This window comes from Macrobrachium nipponense, chromosome 9 (genome assembly GCF_015104395.2).
Source record: "Macrobrachium nipponense isolate FS-2020 chromosome 9, ASM1510439v2, whole genome shotgun sequence".
NCBI lineage: Eukaryota > Metazoa > Arthropoda > Malacostraca > Decapoda > Palaemonidae > Macrobrachium > Macrobrachium nipponense.
The window spans coordinates 30,006,259-30,032,297 of NC_061110.1; the positions used below are offsets into that span (position 1 = coordinate 30,006,259).

General features: G+C 35.8%; 1 protein-coding gene across 1 annotated transcript; it reads left to right on the top strand.

Annotated features, from left to right (window-relative positions):
• Nucleotides 1–2,097: 2,097 nt before the first annotated feature.
• LOC135218043 (uncharacterized) lies at nucleotides 2,098–26,039 on the top strand. Its single transcript, XM_064254188.1, has 3 exons — nucleotides 2,098–2,190; nucleotides 4,520–4,804; nucleotides 25,038–26,039. The coding sequence occupies exons 1-3, from the start codon at nucleotides 2,098–2,100 to the stop codon at nucleotides 26,037–26,039; spliced, it is 1,380 nt and encodes a 459-aa protein (XP_064110258.1).

Here is a 26,039-nt window from a genome sequence, read left to right on the forward strand (position 1 = left end):
TGAATAACATCATTGTAGGGAATGTTCTCGAAGGACTCGATGCTGCCTGGGAGGTCCCTACGTATGTTTGCGCGGATAAAGAAATCAGCTGACTCAGACATGCTCAAAGTGTGAATAACAACCTTCTCTGTTACTCTTTCTCTCTGTCTTACATATGTTTTTTTCTCTCCGCCTTATGTATGTTTAAAAATGAAAAGTTACACTACTTAACATGTGTTATCTTAAATGTGGGAATCTGAACACAAAAACATACATTTCATAACATGATACATAGGTTCTGAGGTTATATATATATATATATATATATATATATATATATATATATATATATATATATATATATATATATATATATATATATATATATCGATGTGAGTATATAGAAACTTTTCTGTTATACCAAATTCATTCCTTATCTGTTGAATAGTGGATGTCATATTGTAAGAGAAGCAACCGAAAAACTACCCTCATCATTTACCTAAAAAAAGATCTAATTAGCGGGCACAAACTCTGTACCATTAATCATTCATATCCGTCTTTTATACATTATCTTCTCGGGAGCCGAGCCTCCTGCTTCCTAACCACTTTTTCGCGAGATCTCATAAGGCCATCTCTCGTCCTTTCCTCCCCGACACAATATTTCCATACTCCACCCCCTTCCTGCTGCCTATCATCCTCCATTCATTTCAAATTTTCAATTGTCACATAACACTCTGATTTAACCTTCCTCCCGCGCTAACTTACGACTTCTTGGAACTATCACCACATTGCTTATATTTTCAGTTTACTTACCCTACCCACAATACTACATTATTCACCGATAGAGCTTCCACCTTTTTTTCATTCGCATGTAACAGAAGCATCTAACTTCCAAAAAAGGAGGCTGGCTGAACTAAGCCTTCATACATATGATACACGGACGCAAACACATACACACAAACACACTCCACACATTTACTATATATATATATATATATATATATATATATATATATATATATATATATGTATATATATATATCTATATATTTATACACACACACACACACACACACACACACATATATATATATATATATATATATATATATATATATATATATATATATATATATATATATATATAGATCTGTGTTCAGCAAAAAGGGGAGGTTCTAAGAAAGGTAAAATAACTATCTTTGCCACGTGTAATCTTAAACTGCTGAATCATTAATCAGGAATTTGGCTAAGGTCCAACAAAAACCAACTCCCAAAGACACGGAAGTATAAGAAATTCCTTACCTTGAATGTGACCAATTTTACATCGTTTTACAGGGTATTAACATCATAAACGTTCTGTTAGGTATGGACAAAAGAGCTCAGCTATTTTTAAACACATCAGTAATCATAATCACAGACTAAACTGGAATTTGTCAAATATAATTTATAGCAGCAATAGTCGGTTTAAAAGCAAGATGGTAGAATTAGTTTTGATTAAACAACGAAAAAATGAATATTTCAAAAGGATGATCGAACTCAGATGTTTTTGAATAAAATCTTCCTCCAACCAGCAATTAAAAAGATTAGAGAGAATTTGTCAACCTGGGTGACTTAACGGCTGACCTGTGAAGCTTTTGGTATAAATACCACTTTTTCTGTAGTTTTCCTCACTCATCACCTGCCTGAAAAGAGAGACAGTTTGGTCTCTGACATCTAGTATCTAATTTCTACATTTTGACGTTTTATGGGCTCCTTTTGCTATATGGAATTCTGTTTAAACAGAATATATTTATGTGTATGTGTGTGTGTGTGTGTGAACTGTGAGTGTGAGTGTGTTTGTGCTTTTTCGCAAGGAATACGTGATAAAAGCAGCTATAAGAACAGAAGTGATTTTAGCATTTAATAAATACAATATTCAGTGTATATTGCTATTATTATATAATATATAGATTAACTGCACTACTGAAAACGATTGTATTTAGATATAGGGTGCAACAGACTTTGTCGTTAACTTATTGGAATGTTCAACAAACAAGTCGCGAGTGTTGAGGAAAGCCTTCAAAATATCAGCGAATATTCTGGGTGGATGAAAGACACAAGCCAAGTTAGTCAAAAAACATGTCAGGTCTCAGAGGCGAGAGCCCGAGTGCGCAGGTTGACCTAGCTGCTGGTCGAGAGTCATGTGATCGTGACATCAGAAAAATGCACCATGTTTGTCTGTTCCTGAGCTAAACAAGGCAAGTGTATGGAACCTTCTAGAACAATTTAATGAGTTCGTATGTGCAAACACTAGGGTTCCTGAGAGTGTAATATAATGAGACCGCAGGCGAAAAGTGATTATTCTAGAAAGAAACCACAGGGTGATACATGGAAGGAGGCCTAGAGGAAAGCGCAGAAGATCCATTCAGAAAGGTAATAGTGATGGAAGACTCACAATTGAGCATTTTACAGATGCCCCAAGAGTGAAAAATATTTTTTTTTCTCCCACTTCATAACTTTGCTTTTATTTTTATTGCGTGCGTATCCACTTTTATTTTATATCCTAATTGAGAGAGAATTCAAAAAGTTTTATATTTTCTATGAGAGAGAATAAGCAAATTTTCACGCACTCCTACAGAGAATAGAAAAAATTCAGTTTCATCAACTTACGTATGTTTCTGTTGTCGTTTTTTTACTTGGATTTCGATAACACTTTCTTCGTTGTTGGCACTCGAATTCAACTGTTGTCTTTAAAATTTAATCTTGACTTGACGCTGAGTTTTTCTCTGGTTTCGTTGTTCAGCAAAGATTCGTCCTTGTCAAAAAACATTTTTTCATTAAAGTTGATCTTTAACGGAATGTTCATCGTGCATTTTGCAATGCACTCATCCGTTTTAAACAGATTAATTACAGAAATCTGTTTGTTACGGCTGCTGCACTATTCTGAATACGCTACGGTGTTTTGCTGTTTCACGTGTTAATACTTACGTTTGCTGTATTCATGCAGAATACGACTTTAGTTTAAATTTTTGGCTAAGACTATCCTCCTCTTGCTTCGTTGTACACCGTCGACCATCAGATTCTTCTTAAAGTTCACAAGTAATGTTGACAGGTATGCTTGCTTCACTCATTCCTTGTTTTTTTAATTAGAGAAATAATGCTTCTTTGTTGTGGGATTTATAAGCGGAAATGTCTATAAATTATTACAGTCGCTGCGTTCTATTTCGGCCGTTGACGTTTATAGGGGGAATGTTTTCGTCAATGTTATGATTCACTTCGCCATCCGTTATTAAATTCTTGAGTCGATTCGTATTGCCAGAGTTCTGGTATGTGTAGTATCTCACACTGCACTTTTTACATCTTCCTCACATCCCATTTAGCTGGCACCATTTGTCATGTCCTTCTTTCTTTTCTCTCTTTGTTGTTTGTAATTAATTTTAGTTTCTAGAGCCTTTATCGGTCCTTGCTTAATTTATTGTTAGATGTTGGAGTATATGAATATAATCAAAGTGTTAGCCTATCTTGAATCTTCTAACCCACAACTGTGAGGTTCTGGACCCCCACAACACTTCTGCTTAGGCTCCCGGCTATTTCTATCTAATCCTCTGCTCTCTGCTTGCTTTCTGGAAGTTTCTTCAAAGGAGATTGTCCCACCTACCATAAGCGGAGAATCTGCTACTGTCCCGCCTGGTAGTGGTCTTTATTGGTTGAAGATTATCTACTGACATCCCTTGAGTATAATTGATTAACCTAATTCCTCCCCTTGGGGGTGGAACTAATGACATCACTGGAACTATTGAGTTTCCGGCAAAAGATCAGCAGCATTGAAGTCTCTAAAAAATGGATATCTACTTACTGGAGAGTAGCACTGAAGTCTCCATGAATACAGATAACTACTTACGGGAGAGCAGCATTGAAGTATCCAGAAAAATGGATACCTACTTACTGGAGAATAGCATTGAAGTCTCCATGAATACAGATAACTACTTACTGAAGAGAAGCATTAAAGTCTCCGGAAAAAAATGGAAAACTACTTACTGGAGAGTAGCATTGAAGTCTCCATGAATATAGATTACTACTCACTGAGCAGCAGCATTGAAGTCTCCAGAAAAATAGGAAACTACTTACGGAAGAGCAGTATTGTAGTCTCCATAAATATGGATAAATACTTACTGAAGAGTAGCATTGACATCTCAAGAAATATGGATAACTACTTACCTGAGAGTAGCATTGAATCCTCCTGAAAAATGGATAACTACTTACTAGAGAGTAGCATTAAAGTCTCCATGAATAAAGATAATTTCTTACTGGAGAATAGCATTAAAATCTCCAGAAAAACGGATAACTACTTATGGAGACCAGCATTGAAGTATCATGAAATATGAATAATTACTTACTGGAGAGTAGCATTGAAGTGTCCAGATATATAGATAACTACTTTACTGGAGAGCAACATTGAAGTCTTCCAGATAATGCGGATCAACTACTTATTGGATGGTATAGCTATTGAAAGTCTCCAGATAGATGGATAACTACTTATTGAAGAGCCAATTTTAAACAGCATAAAGTCTCCAGAAATATAGATAACTATTTGTTGGAGAGCAGCATTGAAGTCTCCTTGAATATAGATGACTCCTTCCTGGAGAGCAGCATTAAAGTCTCCAGATATATGGATAACTACTTACTGGAGAGTAGCATTGGCATCTCAGATATATGGATAACTACTTACTGGAGGGTAGCATTGAAGTCTCCAGAAATATGGATAGCTACTTACTGGACAGTAGCATTGAAGTCTCAGCCTTATTATGGAATAAAACTACTGGAGAGTGGCATTGAAGTCCATATGGTAAATTACTGGAGAGTAAGCATTGAAGTCAGATATATTGATATCCTATAAACTGTAGAGTAGCATTGAAGTCTCCCGATATAGAATAACTACTTACTGGAGAGTAGCATTAGAGTCTCCAGATATATTGGATATTACTTACGAAGAGTAGCATTGAAGTCTTCGATTATGAATAAACACCTTTATGGAGAGTAGCATTGAAGTCTCCGATATATGGATAACTACTTACTGAAGAGTAGCATTGAAGTCTCCAGATATATGGATAACTACTTATGGAGAGTAGCATTGAAGGTCTCCCGATATATGGATACTAACCTCTACTGGAGAGTAGCATTGAAGTCTCCAGATATATTGAACTTACGTACTGAACTGAGTAAACATTGGAGTCTTCCAGATATATGGATAACTACTTACTGAAGAGTAGCATGAATCTCCCAGAATAAATATGATTAACTACTTACGAGAGTGGCATGGAGATCCAGATATATGGATATCTGCTTACTGAAGAGTAGCATTGAAGTCTCCAGAATATGGATAACTACTTACTGAAGAGTAGCATTGAAGTCTCCAAAATATATAGATAATGACTTACTGAAGAGTAGCATTGAAGTCTCCTGATATATGGATATCTATTTACATGAAGAGTAGCATTGAAGTCTCCAGATATATGGATAACTGGAGAGTAGCATTGAAGTCTCCAGATATATGGATAGCTACTTACTGGACAGTAGCATTAAAGTCTCCAGATATATTGATATCTACTTACTGAAGAGTAGCATTGAAGTCTCCAGATATATGGATAACTACTTACTGGAGAGTAGCATTGAAGTCTCCAGATATATGGATAACTACTTACTGGAGAGCAGCATTAAAGTCTCCAGATATATGGATAACTACTTACTGGAGAGTAGCATTGAAGTCTCCAGATATATGGATAACTACTTACTGAAGAGCAGCATTGAAGTCTCCAGATATAAAGATAACTACTTACTAAGAGTAGCGTTGAAGTCTCCAGATATCTGGATAAAACTACTTGCTAGTAAGCAGCATTGAAGTCCTCAAAAAAAAAAACAAATAAAAAAAAAAAAAAAAAATAAATAAATAAAAAGCCTAAGTTTTCATAATTATTGCTGATGTGATTACAGACCACTTTTGCAAAGAGGATTATTCAAGTCATTATTCTGGTATATATCCAGACATAGAAACAATCTTGCAGAGATCTTGAGGAGATTAAGATATTTGGTTTTTAGCTTTCTGTACAAGAAAACTATTGAGATGGCCATTTGTCTGTAAGTCCGCAGATCTTTTAAACATCTAATGCTAGAGGGTTGCAAATTGTTATGTTGATTATCCACCCTCTAATCACCAAGCATACCAAATTTCAGCCCTCTAGCCTCAATAGTTTTTTTTTTTTTTTTTTTCTATTTAATGGTTAACATTAGCCATGAGCTGGCTATGCATAGGACAGGTCAACCTGGCTGAACATTTCACGAGCCATGGCTATACTTAAAATCTGATTGTGCCGAAGGAACTTTGGTACATTTTTTTTTTTTTAATTTTGCATTTAGATGCAAATTGCAACAAAATGCGAGTACTGCTCGTACACCCTCATGAATAGGAGTATATCTATGCATAAGTTTGAGAAGAAAAATGAGCGAAAGCCCTTCAAAGCTTGTTCCAGCAGAATAGCGAGGCACCAAAGCCACCGAAATTTCTGTCTTTATGAATAAGTTAACGGAGGGAATTTTATCAGAGCAACAAAGACATCTTGAATAGGAACTGAGATAAGATTATGCTTATATTAGTTTTCAATCTACCATTCAAAAGAAATATTACAAAATTTAAAGCCTGTCTGGATGTTAAAATAGAAAGAATACATCTCAAAATTTTTACAACAAAAGAAGTAAAATTTCATAGCACATATACCTCCCTCCTGCGAATCTGTGTTCGTCTCGGGTTGGAGTGGGGTAAGTAAATGATCGGGAGGGTAGGGGAAACAACATATCCAACCACTTCTTGAAAGCCTGTTTGTCCGCCTTAGGTGGGGTAGGGTAGCTGGGGATCATGTTTTGTATGTTTTAATGATCAATGATTTCTCATCTTCAGTAAGTTATTGTACTAATATTTTCAAGTATACTCGTATAAAGTCAGGAGGGATACACACAAGCCTTAGATTGTACGTAAAAATAATATTTACAGCAAATTGAGCAAATTCACTATATACGAATTCACATGTTGCAGCAGTTATGCACATTTTACTTTTTATTTTTACATCAGAGATGATCTCTCGATGTGATCCTCTTCTGGGTACTCCGAGTTATGTGGGTGTGATAGTATATCTAAATAAAGATTGTCTTAATCTGAGTTGGTTTGTTTGGTTCACGGTATGTATTAAACATCGAAAAGATTTATTTTGATTTGTCCTGTCAGTCCTATTGTTCGAATAAGCATTATAGGCTAGAGCTCGGTTGGCCCAAGCCTACTCCATGTTTGAAGGTGCAAATAACAAAAATCACCATACGAAGAATCTTAAAGTTTATCTGGCGCCTACTGCAACGAAGACCACGTTCCTGTCAAACATTATCAAGTTCCAATAAGGAGAAATGATGCAGGATATGAGTAACTAATCCAATAATGTGAATTAATATACAGTATTTTTGTCCTATTTATTGCAAACATTCAACGCACTGGCCACATTCCTGTACTTAAATCTACCTCTTGTGCGTATACATTTTTCCCCTTGTGTACTTAAGACATATTACAGCCTCTCCAGGCAGACAGAAAGCCACTGAAAATAAAACGAAAAAAATATTATTATTATTATTATTATTATTATTATTATTATTATTATTATTATTATTATTATTATTATTATTATTATTATTATTACTTATTCAACATTAGAGTTAGAAGAATAATATTATTATACCCATAAGTAAAAGTAACATGAAATATTAATCGAATAACACATGATTACAATAAACGTTACTGTAAAAGCAACAGACTTATTCTACCTACAAATAAAAAGCAAAAAGATTTTTCGAACAGAACTAACCCATAATCAGATAAAAATCTCAGACTGGTTAGTAAATGCAAAAATGTGATAAGTTGATTTAATTTGATCAGCTTTTCTGCATAATGTTCTTAATTAGTATGATAACATGGACATTTGACACATCAAATTCTCAATAGTTGATGTATAACGACAATGCTTGTTAGATCAATCCCAAGCAACGTGGTTATTGATGCAATGAGACACAAGACTTTTGATGTATGTAGACCTAGTGCAATAGGCTGCAGTTGTTTTAGGTATTCATTTGTCCATCCAAAGCATTTTTTAAATAAGAGTTGAAAGGACTATTAATGACAAAGTTATTAGACAATGTTCCGAATTTTTCCGAAACATAAGACACGGGGTTTAGTTTATCTTGCTATGCTGTTAACAAGTTACTTTAAATTGAATAAACAAATAAAACGTTAATCTATAACCATCAGGATGTTTTGTTTTGATTATCTATAGTAAATGAGCATTTAACTGTAAGTATACCCGGAACTTCACTCTTTCTTCTAGTTCTTGTGGTTTGATCAAAGAATACAAGCTTTTCTATCTTATGCATCTCAGTTGTTTCAACAGCACGCTTTCTCTTGCTAAAATTGCCTTAGCTAGTTTAAATTATTTTTACAGAATGTATGGCTAACTTATACTGATGTACCCCACTATGAAATCATCTGGATTATGATTTGATGGCCAATGATGTTGTAGTTATGGAGTACCATCTTTCAGGCGAACACATTTCTTCGTTGTTTCTTAATGGAATCCAGGAACTGAGATAATTAAGTTGAAAGTTCGATAATGTATATACTGAATGATCATGGATTAGATGAAAAATCTCAGCCACCGAAAGGTCACTTTTCATGAAACAAGTGAAAAGAGGATCAGACCAGGTGAGATGCAGACTGCATTCGATTTAAATACGCTAGGGATGGGGATCTAGGGTAAGATGCTGATTGAGAAACAAACTCAAACAACACAGTATTCAAAAGAAGGCTCCGCCACGAGAAATGGGTAAAGCTCTCCCTGGTTCCTCTTTCGACTGATGTTGATTCTCATGAGGCAATGGCGCTCATAAATTCCTTCGTGTTTGACAGTTACTTCCTTACTTCAGTCAGAGCTCTCCCTGCAAAGCTTTTGTCCTACTCGTATTTGTGAACCTTTTCGCAGGATATCTGTTGACCACATAGGATCACCTTCTGGATCTTCGGTAATGAATAATTACTCCTTACACGTGCATCTAATTAATTTTCAGATATTATTTTCGTACGAAAAAATCAAACTATTCTCAATTTCTTTAGCCGTATTTCTTTTCCTGTAGTTTTCCTGAGTACTTATATTATTCAAGGGTCGATTTTATGCCAAATTTTATCATTTTCTTAAGCACCACAAATTTAGCTCTCATAATCAGAATAGCAAGGGACAGGAATGCTTTCATCAAGCTTATGAATATGAATTGTGTGCAGAATTAGCATCACAAGAAAGACTGGGATGAAGGAATCTCTTTCATCTCTTTGCCTCCTGAGAAGATGGTCAGGACTCAGTCTTTGGATCCCTTTCGTCTTGATTAGTTTTCAGACATAAAATAATGGAATCCTTTTCATGCCTGGAAGAGAGATTAGTTTGCGTATATAATGACTTGATTTTTTTTGTGGGGGGGTGGGGTGATAAGTGTCCGATTATAAGTAATGAAAGGATGAATGCTGAGCTACAAATTTGAAAATTAATGAGAATATCATCTAAAGATACAATAGCATATGAAAAGTAGGTTCAGAGTGGAGTACGTGACATTTTGTCGATTCAAGGACATTGTTTAAAAAGCATCATGGAAGAGAAAACAAAAGCAGGAATATCCTAAAAGTTTGTTAGGAATTTATGGATATTGTAGTTTGCATGGCATTACAAATACCAAACAAATTATTTATGTATGCATTTCAAAGTAAGTAAAATAATTATTTTTGTTATGTATTATATATGAGGTATTTCAATTTTCTTTCCTTATACTTTCAATTTTACTGGAAGTGGCTGACGTGCTCTCGACTTCCTTTTATATTTCTTTAAACTTTTTACTATAATTACCACTATTAGTATTGTCATTACCAAAATTATGATTTTTATTTTTCCTACTACTTCAGCAATTGTGTGAGTATTGTCGATTATCAATTTATCTGGTGTATCTAGATTGTGTTTATTGTATTTTCTCTACTTGGAGTATTCCATGTATATAGACCTAAGATGTAGTAAAGATTATTATAATTTTTTTTGTTGCTCTATCACAGTCATCTAATTCGACTGGGTGGTATTTATAATGTGGGGTTCCGGGATGCATCCTGCCTCCTTAGGAGTCCATCACTTTTCTTACTATGTGCGCCGTTTCCAGGATCACACTCTTCTGCATGAGTCCTGGAGCTACTTCAGCCTCTAGTTTTTCTAGATTCCTATTCAGGGATCTTGGGATCGTGCTTAGTTTTCCTATGATTATGGGTACAATTTCCACTGGCATATCCCATATCCTTCTTATTTCTATTTTCAGGTCTTGATAATTATTCATTTTTTCCCTTTCTTTCTCTTCAACTCTGGTGTCCCATGGTATTACGACATCAATGAATGATACTATCTTCTTGATTTTGTCAATCAATGTCACATCTGGTCTATTTGCACTTATCGCCCTATCTATTATGATACCAAAGTCCCAGAGGATCTTTGCCTGACCGTTTTCTATCACTCCTTCAGGTTGGTGCTCGTACCACTTATTACTGCAACGTAGCTGATGTTTCTTGCACAGGTTCCAGTAGAGGGCTTTTGCCACTGAATCATGCCTCTTTATGTACTGGTTCTGTGCAAGTGCCGGACATTCCCTTGCTATGTGGTTTATGGTTTCATTTTTCGTATTGCACTTCTTATTATGGGGAGAGATGTTATTTACATCTATCGTTCTTTGAACATATCTGGCGGTTCTTAAGGCCTGATCTTGTGCCGCTGTTATCATTCCTTCAGTTTCCTTCTTTAGCTCTCCCCCCCTCTGTAGCTATTGCCATGTGTCATCGCTGGCCAGTTCTTTAGTCTGTCTTATGTATTGTCCGTGCATTAGTTTGTTGTGCCAATCCTCTGTTCTGTTTGTCATTCTCCTGTCTGTATATTTCTGGGTTTTCGTCTACTTTTATCAGTCCTTCTTCCCATGCACTCTTGAGCCACTCGTCTTCACTGGTTTTCAGATGTTGACGCAGTCCTCTATGCTTAGCAGTCCTCTCCCTCTTTCCTTTCGTGTTATGTGTTATGTGCTTACAGCTTTTATCACATTTCCGCCGTTCAGTTTTGACTTAAGTATCGCCTTGAATCTCCGAATATATTCTTTCCTGATCGTGTCCTTCATATCTTGGTTGGTGTTTCATACCCCCTCCTTCCATTATTCCCAGGTATTTGTATCCCGTCTCATCTATGTGTTTGATGTTGCTCCCATCTGGTAGCTTTATCCCTTCAGTCCTTGTTACTTTGACCTTTTGTATGTTGACTAAGGCGCATTTTTCTATTCCAAACTCCATCCTTATGTCCCCAGATACAATCCTTACAGTCTGGATTAGGGTATCTATTTCCCTGATGCTCTTACCATACAGCTTGATGTCTTCCATGAACATAAGATGGTTAATTTGTTGCCTCTTCTCTTGATTTGGTACCCGGCATCCATCTTCTGCAGTACTTTTGTCATGGAATCGTCGCTACTACGAAGAGTAGTGGGGACAGTGAGTCGCCCTGGAAGATCCCTCTCCTGATATTAAACTCTGCTAGTCTTATTCCAGAGCTTGTAAGTATTGTTAGTTCAGTTACGCATTGTGTTTTTGAGGAAGCTGATGGTGTTTTCCTCTGCCCCATATATTGTCAGGCATTCTATTAGCCATGTGTTTGCTATCATGGTGAAGACTTTCTTATAGTCAATCCATGCCATGCTTAGGTTGGTTTTCCTTCTCCTACTGTTCTGCATTACCATTTTGTCTATCAGGAGCAGGTCTTTTGTGCCCCTACACCTTCTGCAGCCTTTCTGTTGGTGGGGGATGGAGTTGTTTTTGTCTCCTCTAGGTAGTTGTATAGCCTTTGCATGATGATACCTGTTAGTAACTTCCACATTATTGGTAGGCAGGTGATAGGCCTGTAGTTACTGGCTATATTTCTCTTACATCCTTACTTTTGTACTAAGGATGTTATTCATTACGTCGTCCATTTGGGCGCCATTTGTTTTTATTATTATTATTATTATTATTATTATTATTATTATTATTATTATTATTATTATTATTATTATTATTATTATGCCCTGTAAGATAACAAAGCTGAGTCATCCATTCGGTCTGCCATTGAAAAAAAATTAAAATCGTTACCTTAACACATAAGCAGGAAAAAATCGATAAATGGTATGCATCAGGAAATCCTATCATGACGTTGTCGACTTTGGGCCCAGAATACCGATATTAGAAACTTTATAAAGTTTCTAATCTCAGTTTCACCCCTCAAAACAGAACCAGAGTAGGAAATTTTGATGAACCGGCTCCCAATTATAGAAAGAAATACGGAAAACTCGTTAATATGCTCGCACAATCTGTCTGTTTGTTGCATACGTGATTATACGAAGGCTACCATTTGAGTTGCTTCTCCAAGCTTTAGCAATAACAACGACAACAGCCACAATAATACTTTCGAGAATAACTAAGCAATATATACAGCACCCTCATAAACATAATTAAACTTCACTATCAATAAGGTAACGCTTAATTGTTCTACATATTATTGCAATTCTTATTATTCTACTTCTTTGACTGAACGGCCGTAACGCGTTCGTGACTTTTTTTTTGGGGGGTGGGGGGGAGGTGGGTGGAGACTTACAAATCTAGCGACGTGAACTGGTCCGATAGAATTGCCATTTCCCAAATAAACTGTGACCCAAAATACCGAATCAGGGTACAAGTTGAACGATATTTTTGGTGATTATCTATTCCATACAGACGGCAGCTTCAAATAGTATTCCATCTTCCAGACCAAATATTCAGTAAGGCAGACCTAACTACTGAGTGTTGGAGTTCAGGTATTGATCAATGAAAGTGTAATGACGTGATACTTATTTAATATTTTATTCTTTTTTGTTTATATGTATTGTTATGTTACGACTACTTGCTGAGCAATATAGTTTAAGATTTCTTTGTATGTTATTATAGGTTTGAATAGATAAGTGCCCTAAATACCTGGTTGCTTTAAATCGTAATAAACGTGCCTATTAGCAATTCAGGAAGTTTGACATTTTAAAAGTAAAATTGTGCATAAAGAAATGCCAGTATCGTCAAGGAAAACGAATACAGCTACCTCTTTAAATATAGTATTTCCCCAACCCCTCCCCAATAATAATAATAATATAATAATAATAATAATAATAATAATAATAAAATAATAATAATAATGATAATATTATTTTGATTAGCCTTTCAGTTTCCAGTATGTAACCTAATGCTTTAGGGCATCTCTGATTGTTCAAAATTCGTGGTACCGTGAGAAGATTATTATTGTTATTATTATTTTTTTTTTTTTTTTTTGCTCTATCACAGTCCTCCAATTCGACTGGGTGGTATTTATAGTGTGGGGTTCCGGGTTGCATCCTGCCTCCTTAGGAGTCCATCACTTTTCTTACTATGTGCGCCGTTTCTAGGATCACACTCTTTTGCATGAGTTCTGGAGCTACTTCAGCCTCAAGTTTTTCTAGATTCCTTTTCAGGGATCTGGGATCGTGCCTAGTGCTCCTATGATTTATGGGTATAATTTCCACTGGCATATCCCATATTCTTATTATTTCTATTTTCAGATCTTGATACTTATCCATTTTTTCCCTCTCTTTCTCTTCAACTCTGGTGTCCCATGGTATTGCGATATCAATGAGTGATACTTTCTTCTTGACTTTATCAATCAACGTCACGTCTGGTCTATTTGCACGTACCACCCTATCCGTCCTGATACCATAGTCCCAGAGGATCTTTGCCTGATCGTTTTCTATCACTCCCTCAGGTTGGTGCTCGTACCACTTATTACTGCAAGGTAGCTGATGCTTCTTGCACAGGCTCCAGAGGAGGGCTTTTGCCACTGAATCATGCCTCTTTTTGTACTGGTTCTGTGCAACTGCCGGGCATTCGCTTGCTATGTGGTTTATGGTTTCATTTTTCGTATTGCACTTCCTACATATGGAGAGATGTTATTTCCGTCTATTGTTCTTTGAACATATCTGGTTCTTAGGGCCTGATCTTGTGCCGCTGTTATCGTTCCTTCAGTTTCCTTCTTTAGCTCTTCCCCCTGTAGCCATTGCCATGTGTCATCGCTGGCTAGTTCTTTAGTCTGTCTCATGTATTGTCAGTGCATTGGTTTATTGTGCCAATCCTCTGTTTTGTTTGTCATTCTCCTGTCTCTATATATTCTGGGTCTTCGTCTACTTTTATTAGTCCTTCATCCCATGTACTCTTTAGCCACTCGTCTTCACTGGTTTTCAGATATTGCCTCAGTGCTCTGTTCTCGATGTTAACGCAGTCCTCTATACTTAGTAGTCCTCTCCCTCCTTCCTTTCGTGTTATGTATAGTCTGTCCGAATTTGCTGGGTGGTAGTGCTTTGTATATATTGTCATATGTTTCCTGGTTTTTTTTTATCTATGCTGCGGAGTTCTGCCTTCGTCCATTCCACTATTCCTGTGCTGTATATGATTACTGTTAGTGTTTTATGGCTTTTGTTTTATCATATTTCCGCCACTGAGGTTTGACTTGAGTATCGCCTTGAGTTCTCCTGCATATATTCTTTCCTGGTCGTGTCCTTCATCTCTTGGTGTTTTATATCCCCTCCTTCCATTATCCCCAGGTATTTGTATCCTGTCTCATCTATGTTTGATGTGGCTCCAATCTGGTAGCTTTATCCCTTCGGTTCTCGTACTTTGCCTTTTTGTATGTTGACTAAGGCGCATTTTTCTATTCCAAACTCCATCCTGATGTCCCCAGATACAATCCTTACAGTCTGGATTAGTATCTATTTCCTTGGTGCTCTTACCATACAGCTTGATGCCGTCCATGAACATAAGATGGTTGGTTCTGTTGCCTCTTTTCTTGAGGTGGTACCCGGCATCCATCTTCTGTAGTACTTTTGTCAAGGGAATCATGGCTATTACGAAGAGTAGTGGGGACAGTGAGTCGCCCTGGAAGATTCCTCGCCTGATATTAACCTCTGCTAGTCTTATTCCAGAGCTTGTAAGTATTGTATTCCAGTTACGCATTGAATATTTTTGGAGGAGGCTGATAGTGTTTTCCTCTGCCCCATATATTTTCAGGCATTCTAGTAGCCATGTGTGTGGTATCATGTCAAAGGCTTTCTTATAGTCCATCCATTCCATGCTTAGGTTGGTTTTCCTTCTCTTACTGTTCTTCATTACCATTTTGTCTATCAGGAGCTGGTCATTTGTGCCCCTAAACTTCCTTCTGCAACCTTTCTGTGGTGGGGGATGGTGTTTGTATCCTCTAGGTAGTTGTATAGCCTTTTCACTGATGATACCTGTTAGTAACTTCCACATTATTGGTAGGCAGGTGATAGGCCTGTAGTACTGGTTATATTTCCCTTGTCTTTTTGTACTAAGGATGTTCTTCCTGTGGTCATCCATTTGGGTGCATGGTGATTTGAGATACAATGTTGCAGTTTGTTCTGCTATTCGTGGTGTAGGGCCTTGAAGTTTTTGAGCCAGTATCCAAGGACTTCATCGGGACCTGGGGCTTTCCAGTTTGGCATTTTCTTTAGTTGGTGTCTGACTGTGTCTGTCGTGATCTCTGTGAATCTTTGTTTTATTCTCCCTGTTTCTTCTTCCTTGACTTCCTGGAGCCATGTTGCATGTTTGCTGCGTGATACCGGATTGCTCCATATGTTTTCCAAGAGTCTCTTACTTGGTTCGGCTTCAGGAATTTCTTGGTGGTTGTCTTTCCCCTTCTTAGTTGGCTGTATAGTCTTTTCTGGTTGGTTCTTCCGAATAGTTTGTTCTGTTGGTATCCCTTATTCCTGTTCATGTACCGTTGGATGTTATGTGCTTTGGCCTTAAGCCTCTGTTTTACATCTTCTATTGTGTTGTTTAGTCCCCTCTCTTGTACTTTGTATTTTTCGTTGAGTTCCTCCCTTGTTTTCTTGCTTCTTAGCCTTTTTTCTGCCATCTCTTTCAGTTTACTCAAGTCAGATCTCATCTCCATGATTTGCTTTTCCAGGCGCCTTTTCCAAGGTGGTTGCTGTTTTGGTTTCTGTTGGGTTGGTTTGTGCGGTGGTGTTGGTGTTCGAATCCCCATCAGTTCTGCTACTAATCTTGCTCTTGCATATGCCAAGTTATTTTTTTGTTTCGTGATACTGGTGGTGTGTATTATGCCCATTATTTCATTGACCTCACTTGTTTTCTCCCTTAATTTCTTGGTGTTGAAGGCTTTCAGGGAAGTGATCTTTGTTCTCTCTGTATCTGGCACCATCCATTGTCTAATCTTTTCTACCCATTCCATCCTCTCTGTTTCTTCGTCGGTGTTTCTTCGTGTGTCGTTGTTTGATACCTCATCATCCCTGTCGTCTTCTGTGGTATCGTTTCTCAGTTCGTCTTCATGTAATTCGTTGTCGTGTGACATTTCCCTTTCCAGTTCTTCTTTCTGTTGGGGTGAGCCTGTTCTTTTTCTTTATGTTCCTTACTTGGTTTGCCAGCCTCTGCTCTGTTTGGGGGGTATTATTCTTCTAATTCCAGATGTTGACCAACCTTCTTCTATATCCTCTCTCCGTCGGGTTGCTTCTGATGTAGCATCTCCATATTTCCTTATTTTCTTCTCTTGTCCATTTCTTCCTTTGCGTTTGCTTCTGTAGCTCCAATCTCAGGCTGCTGGTTACTGTCGTTGTGGAGGTCAGTTGCTGGATGATGACCTCCAAGTACCTGACTGTCTTCCCCTTCAAATGGGTTGAATACCTGGCTCCCGGACGAAGCTCCTCTGTTGCCAGAGGTTCCATTTACGTCGTTGTCGTTTATTCCTTTATTTCTTAACATCATTGCTGAGTTTTGCTATTTAACCCATAGCTGGACCCTACCCCATCAGGGATAGGTACTAATTTACAGCTGAGTAGACTGAGGAAATTATGGTAAAGATCCTTTCCCAAGGAATCAACGCCGAGGAGAGCGGTCACCCTTCCAACCACTGACCAGCCCCAATATTGCTTAACCAGTCCATTGACGACCTAACCCACTCTGCCACGTCGCCACATTATTTTATTATTATTATTATTATTATTATTATTATTATTATTATTATTATTATTATTATTATTATTATTAAAGTGATATGAGTAATAACAATGAAAATCAACTAACTTAGGTGATGCGTATGATACTGAAAAGGACAAGAGATTGACTTGAGTATTAATTCACAACAATAATTGCATGATACATTTCAATGTCTCATTTTTATGTAACATTAATTGTAAATGACATAAAGAAATAGCGTTTTGAAGTGAAAAATACACTCAGTTTGTATGCTCTTAGCACACGACCTCTGCTTTTAATAATAAACGAACCAATCCATTTGGAATTGTTTCTTGCGTGTGCAGTCATGTATATGAAAGGAATCTGGCTACAGTTTATTTAGGGGGTTTCAATATATGTAAATTCATAAAATCAAATACTTCTTGTTTGAACAAATTCATTATTACTGAAGACTACGTGTTAACGAATGTGTTTAATATTATATAAAAGTGCAAAGCCGAAAGGTGCAATCACTTTTTCTCAAAATATATTTTCATTCTTGATATATATTTTTAACTGAATTTTGAACACGTTTCGAAAGTATAGGATGTAATCAGAGTTTTCATGAGAATATTTACTGTTCATCATAAAATCCTTTTGCCTTTGTAAAACAGAGCTTATTATTCAGTCATGTTCTTTACAACACTATGTCCGCTTCCCGCTTTGAAAGAATCATATAAACGATTATGTGTGCTCATAATGACAGTCCCACCAACGTATATAGGACTTTATTTACTTTTATGTCAAAAGGTAAAAGTTCATCCAATTTTTCAAAGAGTCTATTTACAATATCATCATTTGGTAAAAGTTCATTTATTTTTCTTAAGAGGGTTTGATATTTTTGCCACTAGATAGAAGTTCATTCAGATTTTCTAAGAGGTTATTTACAGCTACAATATCAGGTATAACAGCGAATTGCCATCCATATATCCTAGACCCATCGTACATGTACCTGAATAATCGTTTTTCATGTATTATCATAACTTTAAGATATTTATTGATGGAGGATGGCCCATTGCCCCTTGTAGAATTTCAATTTCCATCTAAATTTTTACGTAAAATCACAGCCGCTTAATCTAATTCTTTCCAAAATTTGGCCTCTTAAGTTGTATTTCAAGTAGGAGAGTTAATTCATCTTTTAAATATTCTTATACAGATTCCGTATGCATTTTGTAAATGAAACACATATATCAAAGCTTAGTAATAGGAAGTATTAATTTATTCAATATGTTTTGTCCACTGGAGTAAGAAAGTGTAAAAAAATCAATACACACACGAATATATATATATATATATATATATATATATATATATATATATATATATATATATATATATATATATATATATATATATATATATATATATATATATATATATATATATATATATATATATATATATATATATATATATATATATATATATATATATATATATATATATATATATATATGTTGCATGAAAGCCAATATTTGCAATGTATGAGAATAAATTACATGGTATGATGAAGCTCTTAGCTTTATCTAACAACACTTGCAGAGCATATGCGAGTGCTCGAGGCAGATAGGCTTGTGGCAGGTAGAGAAGATATTCTTTTTTCCTTTGTTCCTTTGTACGACAAATCCAGCGCCTCTCCTTGGACTCTGATTGTTCAGAGTATTGCCTGAAGGTCGGCTGATAGTCCCAAAACTACTGATACTTAATATGTGACTCCAACATCTAATTTATGAAGTTCCTGAATAGATGCCAGACATTTGCCTAAACAGAACTTGTTTGAATTCAATCCATCTTTTTAAGTATTTTCAATTAATTTTCATTCAAGAGAATAAACTTATGACGACTACTGCAGATAAGAATTAAACAGCGTAAAAATAAAACAACCAATATATATTTCACGAATTCATAATTCATCTAGAAACATTGCTGTGTCTATTGAACATTTTCATCACCGATTGCATTGATGGATTTCATTGTTATTCATAGCTTTTATTTCAATATGAGGGATCTCATCACCAAGACTCTTACATATTAAAGGGGTGACCATCAACTTATCTCTCTCTCTCTCTCTCTCTCTCTCTCTCTCTCTCTCTCTCTCTCTCTCTCTCTCTCTCTCTCCCCGATACCCTTTTCCAAAATAATAAACTTCAAATGTCCTACTTTCACTTGTCATAATTTTAGTTTTGCATTATGCGCAAAAAACTTGATATCGTTCCCTCTCTCTCTCTCTCTCTCAGTTCGCTATCCGTTTCCTCAATATATCATCTCAAATTCTCTATTTCCATTTTCCATAATTTCAGTCTTGATTTACCAGAAAAAAACTGAACATAAACAAATATAAACCACTGGACTTCTTTTCATCAAGAACGAAAATCTTGTTGGAAAAGTATTCATTTTTTTTTTTACCTCATGGGGAAAACTGGACGTAGAGTAGTTGATTCTAAGAGTCTTGTAACGATTCGGATAGGTGGATTGAAGAATGCCAGAAAATAAACTGAAAACTCGGTGCTCAAATACTGCACTGGAATAAAGAAAGGCAAGCACAGAAATTGCCATAAAAAGAAATCGAAATGCATATCAGAGAAGAGGTGATACATTTTTAGAGCCACGACGATGTCTCCGTAAAGACGATTTTCATAATAATAAGCATTTTTGTCGTCATTCAGCTACAGCAGAAAATCTTAATGGGTGAAGACTAGCATTGAAGTATCACTTGAGAATAATTAGAGAACATTTTTGTTTAATCTCACCACGCATTGCTACATTTCTCTGGAATAATAAATCTTCAAAAACCAAATGTTCTTGATAGGCCTATTATTTCTCCCTTGCTTCCGCTTCAATAATTTAGAAAACTACATTCTTGACATCCATAACCTATCGATTAGTACAATTTATGGTGCTGATGTGAATACACCGTAGGTTTGATGAATAAACCAAATAATGTAGAGATTTATAGTGAGTTCGGTTTCTGATTTTTGACAGAAAACGAAGACACGTCACGTTCCAGTTGATAATAGGAGAAATTCGCTTGTCAGTGATGTATGTGTTTCTATTTCATGGCGCTTGTGTACACATTTTCACACAAAAACTATTTACACACTGCTGGTCTTAGCTTACGCGGTAGCTCCTGCTATCATCTTCGCTGTCCTTGAATATATCTATATATCTTTTTCACAAAATTTTTTTATCTAATAGCCCAGAAAGCTGGATATGGCATTTCAACAACACACACGCAGGTACAAACTCTAATAGCATTCATTGAAAATGGTGTAAGAGAATGTAACTGAATTCAAGAGGAAATTGTCATCTCAAATTACTTATAGCCACGGGTAGGTTTTATCTCCGGTTTTAAGTAATTTGTAAATGTAATTTTTTGAAAGCTGCTACTAATGAAACAGAATCATTCCACACAATGTACAGCGATCTTTAGTAAATTAAGTGAATGGATCCCATCAATAGAATTAATTCACTTTAGAAATACAAAATGACGGTAGCAGACATTTTTTTGAATTCCGTACAAGTCGATATGTGAGCTATAAAATCCTGACAGTATGTATGCTTTTGTAAATTTTCATTATGACTAAAGAAATCAAGTGAAACAAGTTTTCACACCTCAAGAACTTTTAAGAACATTACATATATGTAACCCTGATTATATTGACGAATATTTAAATATAAATCCCATATATTAAGAAAATAAATCAAACTAATTCTGTATGCAAGGAAGAAAAGGGCAGCTGCATCTCATCGTTCCAGGAAAACAGCTTTATTGGCTTATATTATTTTGTATTTCTCGTAGAAATTAAGTTGCAATACAGTATATATGTACAACTGATGGTGATACACGCAAATTCTCAACCATCATAACGGCCTCTACTTGATAGTTGTAGTTGAAAATGCCATCAGCTTCAGATGAGCAGTAACCCACGCTTTCAGAAAAGCAAGGGGGTGCAGTTTCTTTTTCTAATTCCATTTCCCCTTCCTTAATGGGCTGTGTAACACAATCTATTACATTTTATCTGTTTTCTAAAAGATTTACCAGAAAAGAAAAAAAACAAATTGTTTCTTTCAGCCCCAACTAGAGTAATTTGAAGTAGAACGAAACAACATCATGCAAAAATGTCACAAAAGACTCAAACGAATCTTATCCATGTTTTAGGCTTAAATCAAAGGACTGTTTTTTTAGTAATGGAAAAATGAAGGGGAATTACAAAATACTGTCAGGCAATAACTATAGCAAAATATAAACTGTTCGTCATAATAGCGATTGATAAAGATGGACAGAATTATTACAGAGGAAAGGAAATTCTTCAGGAACCTTGCAATCTGTACGGGATTTGCCTTGAAAAAAAAAAAAAGAGAGAGAGAGAAAGAGAAGAGAGAGAGAGAGAGAGAGAGAGAGAGAGAGAGAGAGAGAGAGAGAGAGTAATAAGTAGACAAACAGAGATAAGGGAAGATTGTACACTGTGAATTTAGTTGTCATAAGATTTAGTATTTGTGATATATATATATATATATATATATATATATATATATATATATATATATATATATATATATATATATATATACATATATAGTATATATATATATATATATATATATATATATATATATATATATATATATATATATACTAAAAGAATCAAATACCTGCACCATGAAGGAATACACACAAACATTCTACAAATTAAGTACACAGCATCTCCGAATTTTAATGAACAACAATTACACAAATTACTCACATTAGCTGCGTCTGAATGCTATTTTATGTTTAACACAAATGTGTATAAACAAAAAGATGGTGTAGCAATTGGAAACCCTGTGGTCCTACTTTGGATATTTTATCTCTTCCCGAAGTTGTTTGGCTGGATAATTAATTCTTCCGGTTCTGTTAAAACACCGACGATATGTAGAAGATGATTTTTTTTTCAATATTTAGATCCGAAAAACATGTACCCTTGTTTCTTGATCGTTTTAACTCAAAACTCCTAAATAATGAATTTGCTTCCGAAGAAGAGAGCAGTAATATTTTAGCCTTCCTTAACGTGCTTGTATTTAAGCACAGAGGTAACACTTTTTCGATATCACTATAGTACAGGAAACCCACATTTAGGGGACTCGACTAAATTTTCTTCATTCATCCCTTTAGTCTATAAACGTAATTTAGTCTCTACACTCATAACTCGCGCCTTTTAACATTTGTTCAAGTTATTTTAGTCTTTATTCAGAATTTCCGTTTATAGAAGAAATCCTTATAAAAACGGTTTTAATATTGCTTTCATAGACACATATGTTGGTAAACAGCTAAAAAGTTATTGTCCGAGAACGTTTCTATTTCCAAAGCCAATAAAGCATTGTTATATATATATGTGTGTGCATATGTTTTTTTATGGTAATAAGTCTTATCCTATTAAGAATAGAATATTAAAACTTTTAAGAGAATTTTATCTTCAAGTTCAAGTCAGAAGTATGTAAACCTAAGTAGTACATCATTGGTAGCTTGTTTAAGTACAAAGACATCGTACCCCCAGAACTGCAGTCACATGTTTATAAGTACGAGTGTAATTGCTGTAATGCCATTTACGTGTACATGAACGATGGCTTTACCACCTACTATGAGATTCAGGGCCTCTGTAACACGGTTTTTTGGACTTTGTTCCTTATCAAAGCATCAGATGTAGCTGAAAGTTGACATATGTATATTTTACAACCACACAAAAATTTTGTCAGCATTATCAATAACCGAAACCCAATAGTTTTAATTTCTATAGAGTGAAAATTATCTAGCTGACGCCATGGCCAATGATTATGAGCTAAGAGTTGAAAAACATTCAATACGTAAGCAAGGTAAACACCTCTTGACGAAATGTTGCCCCGCCCACCCACCAGACAGAAACTCATTCGTTCCATCGGCTCTGAAACCCAAAGACTTTATGGATGGCGGAACAATACATAGATGTGGGTGGGGTATCTGTGCTAGCGTAGTAATACTACTGTAGCAGTAGTGCTGCAACAGTATAGCAGTAATATTACATGAATTAAATGTTTTAGGCCAACCTGCTGGGACACCTTTGAGGATCATTTATCGCTTCTTACAAACTACTCGAGAAAGGAGTTTTTTATTTTTAAGCCAGAAGTTAAATTTTCTAATCCAACAATGCCCATCATAGCCTTCAGTGTTATACTGAATTATAACGAGGCCAAAGTGGGTGGAGCCTCATGAAGTCATCATTCTGACGATAATTACTGGTGAAGGTTTAAAGCCAAAATACGGTACCGGCTATTTTTTTCAGTAAATAAGTAGATAGCCAATAAATAAAAATTGCTGGACATTGGATGTAGCAGTTATCAAATCAAGCTTGTCTACTATGTTTTTGAAAATACCAATTATTCCCTACATCTTGTCAATCCGATTGTGACCTATAAAGTACACTGTAATTTCTTAGGAAACTTATTTTGGGAGTTAGACTAATAATCGAAGTGTTTTTGTCTTTATTAACATATTTTGTTGGTTTGTTCATTATGACAATTATCAGTGGAGATGTTTCAGAGTTCATAAAGGTAAGTTGGACCGTCTTCAAAAAAAGTCACTTTTACATTATAAGTACCAAATTTATTCAACCTACGTAATGCAGAATACAGTCAAAATTTATGTGTAGATATAATGTGTATTCTGAATAAGCGGTATATTTATGAAATGCATAGATAAAAAGTTATTGCGAAAAAACCGTGTTACAGAGGCCCTGAATCTCATAGTAGGAAGGTCTGTTAGAACAAACAGGCTTTTAGCAAAACCACCATTCAGTGTCATACGGGATCATGCATAAAACAGTAATCAAAGTCTGTGCTTAGAGTCTTTTTCCATTCTCTCTAATCGAGTGGCCTCTATGGAGCTGGCAACAGTAGAAAGCCTGTATACTTTAAAATTGAACTCTTCCCTCAGTAACAACGAAAGTTCCACTGAGATGTCTGTGTTTTTAATGTTTGGTGTGTGTGTGTGTGTGGTGTGTGTGTGTGTGTGTGTGTGTGGTGTGCCTTCATGATGCTGTATGTATGCAGCTTTGTTCCAATAAAAGCTAATTTTTTCGAAAAGTAGGTGTAGTTACCAAGCTACACGTGGTTTCAGAAACATCAATCTTGAACATGAGGAAACACACATGATAGAAATGAAATGTTACAAACAGATAAATCTTCATAAGGTATTAAAGCCAAAAAAAAAAATTAAATAAATAAATAAATAAATAGACGGTTAAGCGGCAATTTGACAACCGTATAGCATCACGCCACCTTCCGATGCAGACGTGTTGTTGCGATTTTAAAAGGTAAACTACCCTTTAACTCCTGTTTCCAGTTTCTTTACTAGTTAAAACTGATATAGTTCAAAAGAGGAAGAAGAAGAAGCGTCGAAGTGTAAACACGGCTGCGATTGTATTCCGTGTTTTTTCAAGCCTTTCCCTGTCTTTTGATGGTTTCCTAGTGATGTAGATTTGCTACAGGGATCATAAACGTACAAGGAACCAATAACTGTAAAGAGTTTATAGTTGTGTTTAGACCTAGTTGCCTTTTGAGGATAAAAAGTGAATCAGTGGTCGTCCGTCACTCATCGCCGGAAAGGCTGCATGCCCCGAGGCTGAGTGACGTAAGCCGTGAGACCCCCCAACGATGACGTCACGATTCTATCCCTCCAATCAGGAGAAAGGACTCCATTGGTTTGATTTTTTTAAGCAAACCTCACAATGAAACAGTTTGTAGTGTAATTTTTGAGATTCTTGGAATTGAAACTTGCGACTTGATAGGATTCCAGTTGATGCCTAGGAATAGGTTTATCATGAAATGCAGCTCACGCGTTTTATATGAAAAGATAATCAGTGAATACGTTGAGAAGGAACTCCAGATCGGCAATGGGATTACTGTGGAAATAGTGAACATGGGAGCAAGCTACTCCTTTGTATCAATCAGATACGCACCTTTTGATATGGACAACCAGATGATAGAATCCGTACTTGAAAGATATGGAAAGATAATATGGATAAGAAATAACCAACACACGCTAGGAAAAGGAAACGGTTTATTGAATGGGATAAGAACAGCAAAAATGGAAATCAAGAATAATATTCCATCGTCTATTAGGATAGCAGGACATTCGGTGTCCCTCATGTACAGCGGACAGAACAGAACCTGCTATAAATGTGGAAGTGAAGATTATCTAGTGGAAAACTGTGTTACAGAGAAGACATTAAGGGAGGAATTGACGGATAAGGAAACGCACTTCCCGGAAATAGGAAAATGGAACAGAAAAGCGAAGGAGAATCCAGGATTTAGCGTAAAGGATCAAACTCAAGATTGCACTGGTGATAATGAAAAACATTTAAAATTGAACCAAGATAAAGAAATTCAAAATGCTGATGATAACACAGATGCTAACTCAAAATATTTAATTGATAAAAACAATGTTTCGGGTGACATAGATAATGATGATGAGTTAAAACGCGTAAGCATTGCAATAACAGCTAATTCTACGCATATAAATGAATCTGATAATGAAGATATGCATATAAAGGAGTCCGATAATGAAGATGTAACTGTATCTGAATATGGGATACAAAACAACATTGTAAAGGAAAAAGAAACCAAGAAGTCTGATAAAACTTTAATTGAAACAATAGTGGAGATTCATCGTGAGCGAAATGATACAGAACTGTCAAGTATGGAAGCAGAATCAGTAGGGAAAACCAGTCATGAGGAAGTGATCAGGATTAATTTCGACGAAAATGTGACAACTGAATATAACGATATAGCAGAAGACATGTTGACCGATGAGAGCCTGGAAAGGGAAATGATGAACGAAGCTGATGACGTTTGA